General features: G+C 38.7%; 1 protein-coding gene across 1 annotated transcript; it reads left to right on the top strand.

Annotated features, from left to right (window-relative positions):
* col28a2a (collagen, type XXVIII, alpha 2a) lies at positions 1 to 16,414 on the top strand. The gene is made up of 34 exons (XM_087804595.1): positions 1 to 133; positions 955 to 1,529; positions 1,739 to 1,759; positions 1,831 to 1,890; positions 4,214 to 4,267; positions 4,951 to 4,995; positions 5,064 to 5,090; positions 5,160 to 5,204; positions 5,276 to 5,320; positions 6,036 to 6,089; positions 7,906 to 7,974; positions 8,051 to 8,119; positions 9,288 to 9,356; positions 10,288 to 10,356; positions 11,458 to 11,526; positions 11,596 to 11,664; positions 11,747 to 11,815; positions 11,915 to 11,986; positions 12,127 to 12,195; positions 12,269 to 12,340; positions 12,481 to 12,549; positions 12,619 to 12,687; positions 12,746 to 12,814; positions 12,894 to 13,031; positions 13,109 to 13,177; positions 13,274 to 13,342; positions 13,423 to 13,503; positions 13,577 to 13,612; positions 13,692 to 13,728; positions 14,595 to 15,152; positions 15,429 to 15,718; positions 15,803 to 16,073; positions 16,157 to 16,330; positions 16,407 to 16,414. The coding sequence occupies exons 1-34, from the start codon at positions 1 to 3 to the stop codon at positions 16,412 to 16,414; spliced, it is 3,693 nt and encodes a 1,230-aa protein (XP_087660721.1).
* Positions 16,415 to 16,589: the final 175 nt, after the last annotated feature.

The following is a 16,589-nucleotide window of genomic DNA, read 5'->3' as shown; positions in this document are numbered from 1 at the left end:
ATGTTCCTCTTCCTGGTGCCAGTGTTGCTGGTCTCAGCGTGGACCAGCTGCCGGGCTCAAGAGTTGACTGAGGACAGGAGCAGGCCGAGGGAAAGACTTCAGGGGAAATCTTCAAATGTTCTTGATGGTCAAGGTAGGATGAAATAAGATCAAAATGTTTTCAGAGATTCAACAAAAACTGCTAAAAAAGTGGAGCTTGTGTGTGTGGCCCTAAAAAACTATTTTTTGGGTTGATATGAGGTTGAAATCTTATTGAAACTTGATTGACTACATTACCATTTAGGGGTTTGTATTGGCAAGAATTATATAATGCCATACAATAAGTATCACGATACAATATATTTGATACTGTAGTAACAAGGATATATTTGTACAGTATTATTGAGTACTTGACTCTGGTGTTGCAGAATTTACAAACAGAAATCAGCTTTAAAAGCTGCTGGAGTCGACTGTATCCTCTCGTCCTCAGTCATTGCCAGGATCTCACGTGATTTCACAGTTCATATACCTGCAGAGGATGCAATGATTGCTGCCATCTAGCGGCTAGAGGTTTAATCGCAACACAAAAATAAGAAAACGCCTATATTTGCATGTTCATTTTAAATGACAATTTTTTTTATTGAAATATAAACCATAACCATTAAGTAAAATGGTAAGATAAACGAAAACAATTAAGAATTTGAAATATAAAAAAAATGATTTGAAAACAAAATTAAAGAATATATATAATTTATTTTAATAATTATTTTATTGATTATGGTGCAGTATTCAGAAAAAAAGATATTATGATGATCAATGAATCGATACTGATTTTAATACACAGTCAATCTTGATAAAAACTGTATTTACAGTGACTTTCATTCTAATGTGTAAAACCGACAAGCTTCTGTTTTTGTGTTGTGTTTCTCTGACGTTGTCGGCTTATAAATCCACAACATACTTTCCTCCACGCAGCCATGGTGGACGAAGACTGTGGCCTGGAGCTCTCCTTCCTCCTGGACAGCTCCGAGAGCGCCAAGGACAACCACGAGCAGGAGAAGCAGTTCTCCATGAACCTGGTGGACAAACTCCAGGGCACTCGGCTGCGCAACGGTCGCACCTTGAGCCTCCGGGTGGCGCTGCTCCAGTACAGCAGTCACGTCATCACGGAACAGACCTTCAGGGACTGGCGTGGGACGGAGAACTTCAAGAGCCGGGTGGCTCCCATCGTCTACATCGGGCACGGCACCTACACCACCTACGCCATCACCAACATGACCAAGATCTACATGGACGAGTCCGGCGCCGGGAGCGTCAAGGTGGCGGTCCTGCTCACCGACGGCATCTCCCACCCGAGGAACCCGGACATCTTCTCCGCCGTGGCGGACGCCAAGAACCAGGGCATCAGGTTCTTCACGCTGGGCATCACCAGGACGGCCAATGAACCGGCCAACGTGGCCCAGCTGAGGCTCCTGGCCAGCTCCCCGGCCTCCAGGTTCCTCCACAACCTGCAGGATAGAGACATCCTGGCCAAGATCGCCGCCGAAGTCGTGAGTGTATACGTCTTTACTTTACCTGTCTTTCATCAGAGTGGATTCAGCGGGCAGGTTTGTTCAGGTGCGGAGACGGAATGACGACAAAAGCCGTGGACGGACAAAGAATGTCATAAATCTGCCTCACAAATCCTTTTTTTTCTCCCAAGATAAATTAAAGTTTCAACATTTTGCTGGTTTTAATCGACATCTCTTTTTATTTTCAGATCAACTTGTCCAATGAAGGCGTGAGTATAGTTTTGTGTGATGATATGTACATTAAATATATATCATTTTAATGTTTTAATATGGTCTACAGTGCCCGTTGGCTCAGAAATGTTCCTGTGAAAAAGGCGAGAGGGGAACAAGTGGACCTGCGGTAAGTTCCTCGACAGGAAAAATGCTTATAAAGTGATAATAAGACTGATCTATTATTTGATTGTTATCTACTTCGACAGTGAGGTTTGGTTGCACTGGTGTAGCCTGGAGCATTTTTACAGATAGAAGCCTCTGCATTCTCTAAACAAACCTATGGCAACAGAACAAGTGAAAAAAAAACGACTGTTTGTTTTCTATTCCAGGACAAATGTGTTTGTTCCTTTGTTTGCCTTCTTGTAACCAAAGGGCAAATGTTCTGTCCGTGAGAACAGTGGTCACGTTTACCACAACAATGGCCGCTCTTAGCTTTAGCTTTAGCTAGCATTAGTGTTCTTGATACAATTAGGTATTAAGAATAGAGGATATTTTTTAAATTACATTTTATAAATCAAAATATTTCACTTCAAACTTTCATGTTTTTATTTACACGCCTGAATGTAATCTTAAGAAGCAAATAAAAACATGCTAATGCTAATAGCATAGTGGACTGCACAGTGTCAAAAATGAAAAGTGTTTAATTATTAATTCAAACAAATGTATTCTTTTAATTATTTTTACATGTTCCTAACCTTTCACTTCAGATTCTTTGCCCACAGCATTTACACATGTAATTGTTGTAAAAATGAAACATAAAATGATTGAGAAGATGATGCACAACACATAAAGTCAAATTATAAGTAGATGAATGAAATATGAAATAGATTGAAGAATGGTTCACAAGTGAGAGACAATAGTTGACATTAAAAGAGGAAAAATAAATCCATTATAAATAGATTTAGCTTTTTTAAAGAAGAACTTTCCATTCGACCACTGGAAACTCAAAAGATGATGAAATTAAACAATTATAAGTGACTATTTTCATTTGACATGGCGGGAAAAAATGCTACAAACTATAATAGATCATAGATTTGTTTGTCTTTCTAATTAAATTGATTATAGAACCACATCTAATATATATATATATATATATGTGTGTGTGTTTCACAGTACAGATTGGAATCCAGTAGGATCTGGAATCCTACTAATACAGATTGGAATTCCAATCTGTACTAATCCTGCTACTGAACTGGGATCGTTATCTTGATATGGGTTAGGATTAGGGTTAGGGTTTGATATCAAAATAATTTTCCGAATTTCTTCTATTAGAATTGGAGATTATCCTGGTAGAATTCCCATTTTTCCTAGGACAGATTGGAATTCCAATATTCAGATCCCAATACAGTAGTAGGATTCCAATCTGTCCTAGTAGAGATTGGAATTCTGGATCCCAATCTGTACTTTGACAAATATATAAATAACTTAACTACATTGACTAAAACAGCTACAGTCAAAAAGTGACTTGCTAGTAAAAGCTCAACTACATGCATTTACTCAAATTCACCAGGAAGATTAAGACGAGCCAAACCATCTCTCAGATCTCTGCCGTCGACATGAGTCCTGCTGCCCCCCAACACATGCCCTCAGGTCTGCAGACGAACAGCGTCTCAGTCGGTGTCACCGGTCGGCAGGTAATCTTGCTGCTGACAGACAGCTGGTGATTAACCAGGTGCTTTCTCTGCACCGAGATTCCTAGAATTGTTGCGCTCAGACCAAGACTCCTCATAATTGCTCTCGTCACTTTAACGGTCAGTAGCAAGTGGTTTCTGCTGAACGGCGTCTGACACAAGGTTGGCCAGGTGTAGCCAAAGACCTCCGGCCTGAAGGACAAGATCGCTCCTGCCCCGCCCCCCCATTACCTGTCAGATCGTGAGCTCACGAGACGCTCTTGTCGACAGCGTCAGACTCACGTCATGTCAAAAATAATCTTTTTATGTAACATTTTTGACGTTTATTTTGTCGTAACCAGCAGTCGGAAAATGTTCTCAGAATAGACAGTTGAAGTAGAGCAAAATAAAAAATGTAGGTTAAGAAGTATAGAAAGGAGAAAGAAAGAAAAAGTGCAACCTTGGAAAATAAACTTTAATAACTAAAATATAAAACATTATTTACACCAGGATATGGTAAAGATAGCAGAAAATATTACATCTTGCATATATATATAAAATACTTACATAATAATAACGTACATAAATTAAAAAAGATGTAATTAAAGTAAAGTCCAGTAGATTTCAAATGTGTGTTAGTTCTGCTAATGCCTGATTAAATAACCATGAACCTTGATTTATTTTTGTCTAAATGCAACTTAAATGTAACTATTAATGACTATAGGCTAAAATAATAATAAACCTGTCATATGAATGTCAAATCAAACAATTAAAACATATTAAAATACACATATGAATATATAAGTATGAATATGTATTCATTATACTATTCATTCTCAGGGGAAGAAAGGTCGACCTGGAGACGATGGCACTCCGGGGGTCAGAGGTCAAAAGGTACGTGTTTGTTTAACGATGGCATTTTTAGGGGGATTTTCTTTTTTGTTGAGTCATAATATTGACATTTAACACCTGGACCTGCTTTTAAAGATGTTTCCGGCTTCTAGGGTTACGTTTTTTAGATGTAAATATTTAGATAAAATTTCACTTTTAAAATGCACAAATTTTCTCCAGAGGGATTAATAAAGTCTATCTAATCTGATCTAATCTTATTCATGTTGGTCTTTTGGCCTCTTTTTATTATTCAATTTGGGTAAATTATGTTTAATTGTTTTCTGAGGTTTTATTACTTGTTGTAAAATTGTATTTAGCAGAACAATAAGTACAATTTGATTAAGCTAACTGCTGCTTCTTCCTCTCTGTTATTATTTTAATTTGTTGTATTATTTGAAGATTGAGAAATATAAATGTATAAAATAATATAAAAATATGTAAACATGAATTGTGTAAACTGTTAATAATCATAATCCCTGGTCATGTAAACAAAAACATATGCTAATATGCTAAGATGCTAACATGGTAAGATAACATAAACATAACTATATTATGATATATAATTGGTAATAATTTATAAACAAATTATTATATTTAAACAATTATATCGCTTTAGGTCATGATTGATACATTGTTAAGCTTGCTTTGTTTTGTTTTTTGTAACCATTTTTGTGTCGTCACGTCAGGGAGAGGCAGGACTGAGCGGTTTAGCCGGGCGAGAAGGAGCTGAGGTAAGAACCCTTATAGAAAATAACCTTGTGTGTACATCTTATGAATGATATTGTTTCATTGATTTCAGGGGAAACCTGGTTACAAAGGAGATAAGGTAGGTTTTTAACGTTAGCCAGCGTGGATTTAAAGTTTCATATGGAAAGTCATTGCATTTTTCCATCAGGGTGAGAGGGGCGAGTGCGGCACACCAGGACTCAAAGGCGACCGGGTAGGGTTTTTAAAAAGATATATATTTACAATGTAACGTGTTGACTGTAACAAATGTTTTCCCTTTAACAGGGTCCTGAGGGTGCAGCAGGCCCAAGAGGGCTAAGAGGTCTGCAGGTCAGCATCCTCAGGCCAATCTTTTGTACTATTACTATTTTGTATTATTATGTCATTTCGTAAAACAAAATGTATCAGAAGAAAAAAAATAGCATACAATTGGAAAAGGCTTTCTTTGTTTAGTTTAGTCCTGTTATTTGCCCAAAAGAATTGGGTGTAATAGCACTATTTTGTAGTAAGGTGGGGCAATGTACTGTATAACCAATTTTTAATCTAAAATCATAACTACAATGATATTGACTAGATCTTAATAAGGGACCAAGCTTTTGCAACAGTTTAATCAAATGCTTGCTTGAACACAAAATATTGAATGAATTTTTTTTAATTGTTGTTATTTTCAAACCAAAAACCTAAAGATCATTTTTTACCCATTTAATGCAGCACCTTTTTTTGCATTTGAAATATAAGATGGATGTATCATTCAGAGAGTTGCTTGGAAAATACGCACAAAAGGAGAAAGTTTAAGAAGGGAATTAAATGTGGGATTGAGTGTGAAAGGGCCTTTGAAAATAAATGATACCATTGTTTTTATCAACATTTTATTTTGTTGCTTTTTCAGTTTTTAAGGGAACAAGCGCTAAAATAATTAATGGATAGATGTAAGGAAATAGTTTTATTGTTCAATTCTAATTCTAAAAGGCAGACTAAGGCAACAACGTAACAAACAAAGTTACTAAAAGTGGGTTCTTCTAAAGTACTTTGTGTTTTTCGACAGGGGTTACCGGGACCACTTGGCGACGTCGGGCCAGAGGGGTTGCAGGGGAAGCAGGTGGGTTCTTGTTTTAACTGCACTATCCTTTGTTCGCTCATCATACCTCGACCTTTACGCGGATTGGAAGGTCATCGCTTAAGGACTTTACCACCCTGGTCTTTACCATGCAACACTAGGGATCGTGTCTCCTAATAGACCCCTGTGTGAACATTTGGGAATGAAGCCAAAGTTTCCCCCATCATTATCTCTACTCGACTAGAAAAACTCTCGGTTCACGTTCCCCCATCGGCTCGTATCCGGGTTCTAAACACAGCCTAAGTAGGAAGTGCCTACAGCGGGTCTGTGGTTAACAGTCTATATGGTGGGTTTGTTGTGTGTCTCGCCATGTGACAGCTTGTTGGCAGTCGTTTATGGAGACAAAACACAGGCATGGTGGTCTCCACGGAGTGATGGGTCTTTTTCAGTATCTATTCATCTACAAGATCTCTGTTTAATTAAAGACGGTAAATTGTGATTTTTAAAGCATAATCCAACTACTATAAGTCGAGATATACTATTTATTTATGGACAAAAAACACTTTGTGTAACATGATAATTCATGTTATTTTAATAAATATAAAATTAAATAAAAATGTATCCAGGAATCAGTTAAATACATATATTATATATATATATATAATATATATATATTCAAGTTAAATAAAAACAAATTTAAGTTGGGTCAGAATATTACAGAGTACATACATTTAAAAAAAGAAATCCATTTATCATATAGTGTGTGTAAGTCAAGAGCTAATAAGAAATTAACGTGAAAGTTTCTATGCGTTTCCTCGAGCTCAGTCTTCCTTTAGACTGTGTAGATAAGCTTCTATCAATAGAAGTGTTGGGTTGAAACTTTTCTTTTGTCATTTAACTCAAGGTCAAGGTGATCCCTAGTGTTGTCTCTGGGTCGAGGTGATATGTGTTTTCGGGCCATTGGGTCACCTTGACCCTGAGATAACACGAGGGTTAAAAAAGAAACGCAAAGAACAAGTGTAGTTGTCGTTTTCACTTTCTAAAGTTATATCAACTTATTTGTTGAAGATTTGGGTCAATGATTGTAGATTAACGCTTCATCTTTACCATAACCACGCCCACTCTGCTGTGATTGGTCAAGCTTCGAGGTTTGTCACAACGCATCATCAATCTCAGAAGTTACCACCTCCATGGCACTTGTCGTATAAACAAAGTAGGGTTTGTTTACAGATGGCTGGAGGAGGAGTGAAGCCATTATTATGTCATAATGGACTCCGCTCTCGTAACCTCTCATTCGCTGAGATTTCATACTTGGGAGAACTTTATAAAGTAATAACCTTAAATCATCAAAATGATGGTATATATCAACAGGAATATATATCAAATAATTTGTTGAAAATGTGTGTCAATAATTATAGATTTATACGTTCTATTCTTTCTTTATCTCCTCACTTTAAATGTCATTACATAACTGCGTCTAGAACTCAAAACAATCCCACATAAGTTTTTCATTTTATAGCTTAACCACATCGATGATTGCTTCCCACCAAGTGTACCACTTCCTCTTTTTCATTGTATTATTATTGCTCAAAGCGAAAAAACGTCACATAAATCCTGATTTGAATCTTAATTATCCTGATATAAATAGTCTGTGGAACATTACGTTTCAGGAAATTCTTGAGCGATCAGGCGTGATTGTATTTAAAGGCACTTAAAGCTCGCTCCTGTTCTGACCTGCATGGTGAGAGCTTAAGAATGACATTGATTTAGGAGGCTTTAAAAGACTCTATTATGTCACAGGTACTTCATTTCAATTGTATAAAAGTAATAAAACTTAACCTGACTTTTCTGATGCCAGGGTGAGCGTGGACCACTGGGCCTTCCTGGGATTCAGGGCGAAACGGGAATAGGACTTCCTGGACCTAAAGTAAGACATTCAGTTGCCGTGGATACCTCTTTTTTTAGAGTTTTTAGTGAGCTTACTTATATTATTAAATCCATAGGGTGACAGTGGATTCCAGGGTCGTCCAGGTCCTCCGGGTCCTTTCGGAGTTGGTGAACAAGGCCCACCGGTGAGTTTTGTAAACTCATTTAACATATTTTGTATCATTGCAAAAAAGTTCATGATGAAAAAATTCCAATACGTGAATAGAATTCTTTTGAATTTTCTAAATTTTCTAATCTCTGAAATGATTAATTCAGCTCACGATATGATTTAATTCATATATTTTGGTACACATCATTTTCATTATAGTGGATACTGAATTTTAGTGACACCTTGTGATTGTTTCTCTCTCTTTTGGTTGAAATAATAGAACCGAAAACCAAATTACTTCTCAAACATCAGCTTTAAAAATCTTCTAGAGTCGTCTGTATCCTCTTGTCCTCAGTCATCGCCAGGATCTCACAGGATTTTATTCTTACTTTAGCTGTGGAGACATATTCTATGATTTGAAAGCCCCCACACCCCCATAATAATCATACAGTGCTAAATATCGATAAAGTGAATAGAATATATATATTATATATATATTATATTACATTTTTTATTTCAGGCCCTATATCAGATGTCTGTTTATAAGAAGCTCTGATTTGAGTTAAGATTTGTATTTTAAAAAGGGTAAACAGTAACAGAAATTGCCAAAATTCACAGTGAAACCACAGAAAAAATGTCCTTGAAATGAAATCTTGTTTACCATAACCACACCCACTCCGCTGTGATTGGTCAAACATCGAGGTTAGTCACCGCGTGTCACCAATCCCGGAAGTGTCCACCTCCAAGGGATTTGTTGTATAAACGAAGCGGGCGTGATTACAGCTGCCCAGAGGAGGAGTGAAGCTATTATTACATCATAATGGACTCCGCTCTTATAACCTCTTGTTCGCCAAGATTTCAGACAGGGGACAACTTTAGAAAGTAATAAGTTCAAAACATGGACATGAGAAGAAGACTTCAACATTTGAGTGAGTCAGGAGAGATGTTTTTTTTTTACATTAGTTACCCTTTAACTTTTTTTTCTATTGAGCTCTAATGAAACCATTAAGAGAAATGACAAAAATCAGTGTAAATTACTCCGAGGCTAAAGAATATCCTCCTTTAAAGCAGCTTGAAACTTCATAGAAAAAATTGACCACGATTGTTCAATGGTGCTTAAACCAGCTAAAAAGCTAAAGCATTGAAAAATATTTTCCCCACTTGCTTTTCAGTCGAATATAACATGTATATTGTCATTTTGACAGGGACCTCAAGGACCACAAGGTGTTCAAGGAGAAAGGGGACCTCACGGCGAAGGGTTTCCAGGTTCAAAGGTATTTCTTTATCTTTTAGTCTAAATGTAGTTATTGGCCAAGTGACTTTATTCAGGGGGTTTAAAAAAAATGGATGTTGTGGACTATAAATACATGTAAGTTAAAAGTGTAGTATACAAATGGCAAATGTTTTATAAAAGATCAGGGATACAGAAAGTTTGCTTGTGTACATCATTGTTGTCGTAGAAAGATCTAGACTTCATACAGCAACTCTAATAATAAGCATGTATTCAAACCTTTTTTTGCCTCAAAACGGTCCATGATCTTCTGTACAGAACAGGGCCGTGTCTAGACAGGCATGTATGAGGGGGCAGCCACAAATCTTGAGGGGGCATTGTGCTGTTACTTACTTACTTACATGTAAGTTTGAGGGGGCACAACATTTATTTGAGGGGGCCAGGCCCCCTCTTGCCCCTGCCTAGACCCGGCCCTGGTACAGAAACAAAACCCCTTTTTTTCAAGCATGCCACAAAACGTCATAAAGGTTAGATGATGTCCATCAACCTTCTTTAGTTAGAAGTTGATCTTTTTGACAAACAAAAAAGATAAATCACAAATATTGTGTAACAATATGCATGGATTTGTTACAGAGCAAGACAAGAACTTATTGTTGGCTTGTGTTTTTATGTTTTTATTCATCCCCATCATATATCCTGAAGCATTAATGGCCTGAATCAGACTTTCTCGTCGTTACAAGTTTTTACTACCAAACCTACAGCATAAACCTCTCTCTCCACACATAACTCACGTATGAGTATGTACACAAAAACACGCCATGTAAGGAAATAAACTTCCATTCCTGGCAGGTCCCATCATTTGTCTTCCATCACAAAGAAACAGGAGCTGACATGCTCCTCTCGAAACACTTCATGGAGAACAATGTCAACATTTTTGGTGATGTAACAGGATTAACCCTATTTCTGCTCTGCAGGGCGATAGAGGGCTCCATGGACCCCGAGGACCCAGGGGGCAGCAGGGTGTTGGTATCAAGGGGGAGCAGGTAAGATTGTTGGTCTTTTGAATATAAGTGACACTTAGAGAAGCCAGAGGGCTTTATCAAGGGATGAAACACCTGGTTAGGTAAATGGAGGCCAACAATGCATTCTCGTAAAATAACAGATGTAGTTACTGGAGCATTAAGGGCATTACTCTGTTGCCAGCAGCATTATATATATATAAACAAATGTTATTATGAGATTGACCCTGGAGCCGATTACTGTAGTCTCCTTTAATAACTACATTATTCAACAAGATAATGTAAAATAAAGAATTTTTAATTCTAAACATTAATCCTTTTATATGTAAAACAAGTTTTTATGACAAGATCATGAGTCCAATAAAAACTTCAAGGTGAAGCTGCCAAGTTTTAATGCTGGTTGTGTTTATCCGTAAAGAAGATCTCGGTTTTGTGTTGAACCGGATGAAGATATAGACGCTTCAAACTTTGAACTACTGAATGAAATAACTCTTGGTATGATGTCACCGTTTGCTCCCACTCATTCTTTTACATCATTAAATGTGGCGCTCTTCCATGATTTAAGATATATTCTAATTGGATTTGTGAACAAAGTGTTCTGTATTCAGAGGATTAAGCTGTCACCTTCATTGAGTGAAATCCAAAGTAGTTTCTCACACTAGTTCTAATAGTACCGTAGTAGAATGAGGTCCACATATGAATGTTACTTTGGCTGGGTTTCAAAGGACTTCCAGAAAGTAGGCCAAACCTGGGAGGAGCAATTTACCCAAGCCTTAATACTTCAAAGCAAGACTGAATGAGGTATTTTATTTCTCAATCTGGTTCCGTATCTCTTCCTAAAAAATACTGAAGAGACCTTAAGTGTAAGCCTTCTGGCTCAGCTTATTTTTCATCAGTTATTGCACAACAAAGAGGATTAGTCATCGATTCCATCACTTGATTTCAAGGTAATGTGTTGTTCATACAACACCAACTAACAATATTTATCCCCTATCAGCACATCTATGTAGGGCTTGTTTCCCATCTGGACTATTTTGTTGATCCGCAGAACTTAATTTAAGTTAAATACCTTTGGTTTAATATTGATGGAAAAAAAATATTCAATATATACTGTATTTGTTTCAGGGTGAATCTGGGCCACATGGTCCTCCAGGACCAATTGGGCCAGTCGGTGTGGGAATACAAGGAGAGAAGGTCAGTGTCTAGTTAAATGACAATGCCGTGGATCATACTCATAATTTACTGTATTTGCTCGCTCTAAAGGGAATTGAAGGTCCACGAGGTCCACCCGGTGTAAGAGGAGTCCAGGGCGAAGGTCTACCTGGACCTAAGGTTTGTTCAAAAATGTTCTTGTATGTACACCTAGACAATGATACACTCAATTAACTTTGCGATGTCGTCCTCTTTTTTCAAGGGAGATCAAGGTTTGCCGGGAGAGCAGGGTTCTACTGGAGAAAGAGGCTCAGGGGAACCCGGTGCAAAGGTTGGAACGATGTTTACATCAAACTAAAAATGAGTTGATAAAGCTCTGATGCTCTTCTTAACCAATCAAGTGTTTCCTAATTCTCTTGGACGGTTGCAGGGAGAGGTTGGAGCTGCTGGTTTAGGAGGTCTGCCAGGTCTTCCAGGAGAAGATGGAGCTCCAGGGCAGAAGGTGCTGTAGATCATAACCTTTCAGTTCAATAACTCCATTCATATCCGGAACTCCAGAAAATTCATGATATATGGCTAAAAGTCAAATGATATTTTGAACGTTTAACCCCGCATGACTTCCTAAACATTTTTTTCTGGCAGGGAGAGGCCGGGTTAACTGGTATGAGAGGCTCTGATGGACCGCAAGGGATCGGCACACAGGGGGAGAAGGTATGTTGATGGTTGACTGCAAGTGACATTTAAAATGAGCACAAATAATGGGTTTTAATTTGTGTCCTACTAGGGAGACCAGGGGCTGAGGGGCATCCGTGGGCTGCATGGTCCACCTGGAATATCAGGCCCATCAGGACCAAAGGTGAGGATGATACAAGTTTCATCTTAAAAGCTATTTGATCCCATTCCATCATGGGAGGTTTTAATCTCAATATTTATAGATTGTTAGTTGTAAATCGCAGGATAAAGAGTTTGGGGTAAATAGTTTTTTGTACTAAACAGGGTGAACGTGGGAATTCCGGCCAACTGGGTTTACCTGGACAACCTGGACGATCCCTCAGCGGTCCAAAGGTAAATGTGTTTATTATAATGACTGGGTGACCAAGAGCTTAATGATATTTTTTATTTTCTGCGCTTTAGGGTGACATTGGACCAGTCGGTCCACCTGGCCCAATTGGAGAAACAGGTCTTGGCCTCCCTGGTCCAAAGGTAAAGCAATTCATTAAGTTATATTTTTGTTGTAATTCACGACTGCTTGTCCCACCAGGGCGATCGAGGCCATCCTGGTCCACTAGGTCCATTTGGTCCAAAAGGGGAAGGCAGCCCTGGTCCTGTGGTCAGTACTTTAATAAGATAGAATAATTTTACACATCCCAAAATTCTATAGTATTGATATGATACTATATATTAATCAGGGTCCACAAGGTCTACCAGGCTTGCAAGGTGAACCAGGCCAAGAAGGCATAGGCATACCAGGTCCAAAAGGTGACGTTGGCTTTAAGGGACCACCAGGGCTTCCAGGCCCGCCAGGAGAGGGTGTTCAAGGACCACCAGTAACATTTTTTTTAATTCTATACTTAAAATTGAATTCAGTTGTAATGAGTCTAACATGACTTTTTTTTTTTTAAAGGGAAATGGAGGAAGACCAGGTCCTCCAGGACCAAGCGGACCCCAAGGAGAGGGTACTCAAGGTAGCAAGGTAAATACAGTGTATAAGACAACATAACCTTGAATATTCTTACAGACTTTAAGATCAAATATTTACAATCGTACAATAATTATGCTATAATATCAGGGCGACCAAGGATCACAAGGTATGACCGGACCAAGAGGACCTGCAGGAGAAGGCTTACCTGGACTAAAGGTATTGTGTTCACATCCATGATTACCAAACTGTTTCAACACACGTCTGGTGTCTGATGACTGATTCGTTCTCTTGTGCAGGGTGATCGTGGATTTCAGGGCGAAAGAGGAATGAAAGGCACAAAAGGAGAGTTTGGGGATCCTGGACTTACCGGAGAATCGGTGTGTTTCCAAATATTCTCATTCTTTCATCGTATAAACTGTTGATACATACTCTGTTATTTTTCTGTTACAGGGGAAACCAGGATTGAAAGGAGATCAAGGACTTACAGTGAGTTGAAATAGCAAAATGTTTAACTGCATACATGTGAACCCGTTTAATAATTATTTATCATTCATTGTCATTTCAGAGAGAAGACATTATCAAGCTGATTAAAGAGATTTGTGGTAAATATAATACAATACAATTTCCTGAATTATTGGTGATACTCATTTAAAGTCATTGTAAATATCGTGGTTTTTGCAATTAATCCTTTTTTAAATGGAAAAATGAATTATGTAACACCAGAGCGACAGAGATTCTCGCACAATGCTATTCCAGAGATTTCTTGAAAGTTTCATTTAAAACATTTAGAACATTTTATTGATGAGATACTGACAAACAAAATAATGAAACTCTTTGGTAGAGGTGTGTATTGGATATATGATACGTATCACAATGCATACTATATTTGCGATACTGTAGGAACAAGGATATATTTGTAGTATTATCGAGTGCTTGACTCTGGTGTTGATGAATCTACGGACCACATGACTCTTAACAAAGTCATAACTGCTTTTATTTGTTTTAAAACCAAAATATGGTCAAACATCAGCTTTAAAAGCTGCTGGAATCAACTGTATCCTCTCGTCCTCAGTTGTCCCCTGGATCTCACAGGAATTCATAGTTCTTTATCTGCCAAGGATATAATGACTGCTGCCATCTTGTGGTCGGAAGATTAATGGCAACAAAAATGAACAAACCCTGTGATTATTTGCATGTTAATTGAAAATCGAATTTGTTTTCTCAAATTTTAAACCATAAAATGACTATGTAAATGATTTGATATCCCCAAAAATTTGATTATTTTTCTAAATAAATAAATAGCAAATCGATTCAGTGCAGTAAACCCTACTCTTTGGAGGAGAAACTGAAACATAAAAAGAGAAATACATAACATTGAAATCTTCTATACTTCTATCCAAAAATATCTTCATTCCTAGTATCTAATCATGAATTGTCTTGTTATCGCGAATCATTATTTTTGCACCAGGATGTGGCGTCAAGTGCAAAGAGCGACCGATGGAGCTGGTGTTCGTCATCGACAGCTCGGAGAGCGTCGGCCCGGAGAATTTCGAAATCGTGAAGGATTTCGTCACCAGGCTGGTGGAACGGACAACTGTTGGCCGCAACGCCACGAGGATCGGACTGGTCCTCTACAGTCTGGAAGTTCAGTTAGAGTTCAACCTGGCTCGCTACATGAACAAGGAGGACGTGAAGCAGGCGGTCAGGAAGATGTCCTACATGGGCGAGGGCACGTACACGGGGACCGCCATCAGAAAGGCCACCCAGGAGGCTTTCTTTGGGGCCCGACCCGGCGTCAGTAAAGTGGCCATCGTCATCACCGACGGCCAGACAGACAAACGGGAAAGCGTGAAGCTGGACATCGCTGTCCGGGAAGCTCACGCCGCCAACATTGAAATGTACGCCCTGGGGATCGTGAACTCCAGCGATCCAACACAGTCCGAGTTCTTGAGGGAACTGGACCTCATCGCCTCCGACCCCGACAGCGAACACATGTACCTTATTGATGATTTCAACACACTCCCAGGTAGGAAGATGTGACTCCTTTAAGAAACATCTTAAGACGTTTCTATTTGTTCAGGCTTTTCCTTGATTTTCTGGAACTCCTGTTGTGTTATCAGTTTTATCTTGATCTTTAAAATATATGCTTTATTGAATATTGTTTTGATTGTTTAAGCGCTTTGTGACCCTGGTCTGGAAAAGAGCTATATAAATAAAAATGACTTACTTACTTACTTACAATACGTATTCAAAGTATGATACAATATTAATATTTGAGTCTTTTATTTCTGTCCTATGAAAGCGCTGGAGTCGAAACTCGTCAGTCAGTTCTGTGAAGATGAAAACGGCGCTCTGATCTACAACCGAGTCGCCAATGGACACTGGAACGGCAACAACGGACACGGACATGAGGCCACGGGGAACCATGTCGGTAACGGTCAAGGCAACAATGGTCAAAGTTTCGGGTATAACGGAAATAGCCGCAACGGCTTCGTTTACCAGGAGGACGTTCAAAACCAGAAACGAACCGGCAGCCGAGGCAGAGGAGACACGTTCACGCTGCCCATCAGTTCCGATCCTCTACCTATTCAGGTGCTTCTTTTTTTAATCAACAATGACATTTAGGTTGTTGACACCAATAATGGAATTACTGATGAGCTTCTCTTCTCTCTCCAGGTGGTAGAAGATGACGATGGTGAAGATCTAGATTTACGGGCGCAGGTGAGGGTCAGCGGTATTGTGGCATTGGTTAACAAGACGTCGGCGCCAATTGCTGCGAAGGAGAAAACTGCCACTAAAACTTCGTCATTGTCATCATCATCGTCATCATCATCATCATCATCGTTGTCATCATCATCGTTGGCATCATCATCGTCAACTGTGAAATTGTTTCCCTCTCTGGACTCATCCGTAGTTTCATCCAAAATTCAACCCGAGACAGTTAAAGGTGAGTCATATAAATCATTGTTTCTTACATTAATTTACTTATCTCGTATTTCTTTACACCTTCTCCAGAAGCTTCCGCCGTAGATCCACGTTGTAGCCTCAGCCTCAATCAGGGAACCTGCCGTAAATACAGCGTCCTGTGGTATTACGACCAGCAGGCCAACTCCTGCGCTCAGTTCTGGTACGGAGGCTGTGGTGGAAATGGCAACCGATTTGAAACGGAAGTAGAATGCAAGAGGACGTGTGTCCTGTCCAGAGGTAACTTCACTCCGGTCAAAATCAAACAAGCAAGTTATTATTTATTAAGTATTAACATGTTGTTTCTTTTCTACAGCAGGATGAAAGGAGACAAAGCCTTGAGAATATTAAAATAAATATATTTCAACGTGCTGATACAGAACATTCTGAAAACTATGCACTTTTCCAGCATAATCCTCCCACAAAGAAAAATATTCACAATGAAATATTCATAAATCCCAATAACTTTACGGGAATAAATGAGTATATGGTAACATTT

This window comes from Callionymus lyra, chromosome 12 (assembly GCF_982586985.1).
Source record: "Callionymus lyra chromosome 12, fCalLyr1.hap1.1, whole genome shotgun sequence".
Lineage (NCBI taxonomy): Eukaryota > Metazoa > Chordata > Actinopteri > Syngnathiformes > Callionymidae > Callionymus > Callionymus lyra.
Note: the sequence above shows the minus strand (reverse complement) of the source record. Positions and strands in the feature narration are given on the sequence as shown.

Bases quoted from the DNA above. Each gene is read 5' to 3' on its own strand.
- col28a2a (XM_087804595.1), top strand. From the start codon at position 1: ATGTTCCTCTTCCTGGTGCCAGTGTTGCTGGTCTCAGCGTGGACCAGC. The intron at 134-954 runs GTAGGATGAAAT...TCCTCCACGCAG, and splicing joins AAATGTTCTTGATGGTCAAG to CCATGGTGGACGAAGACTGT. The intron at 13,178-13,273 runs GTAAATACAGTG...CTATAATATCAG, and splicing joins AGGGTACTCAAGGTAGCAAG to GGCGACCAAGGATCACAAGG.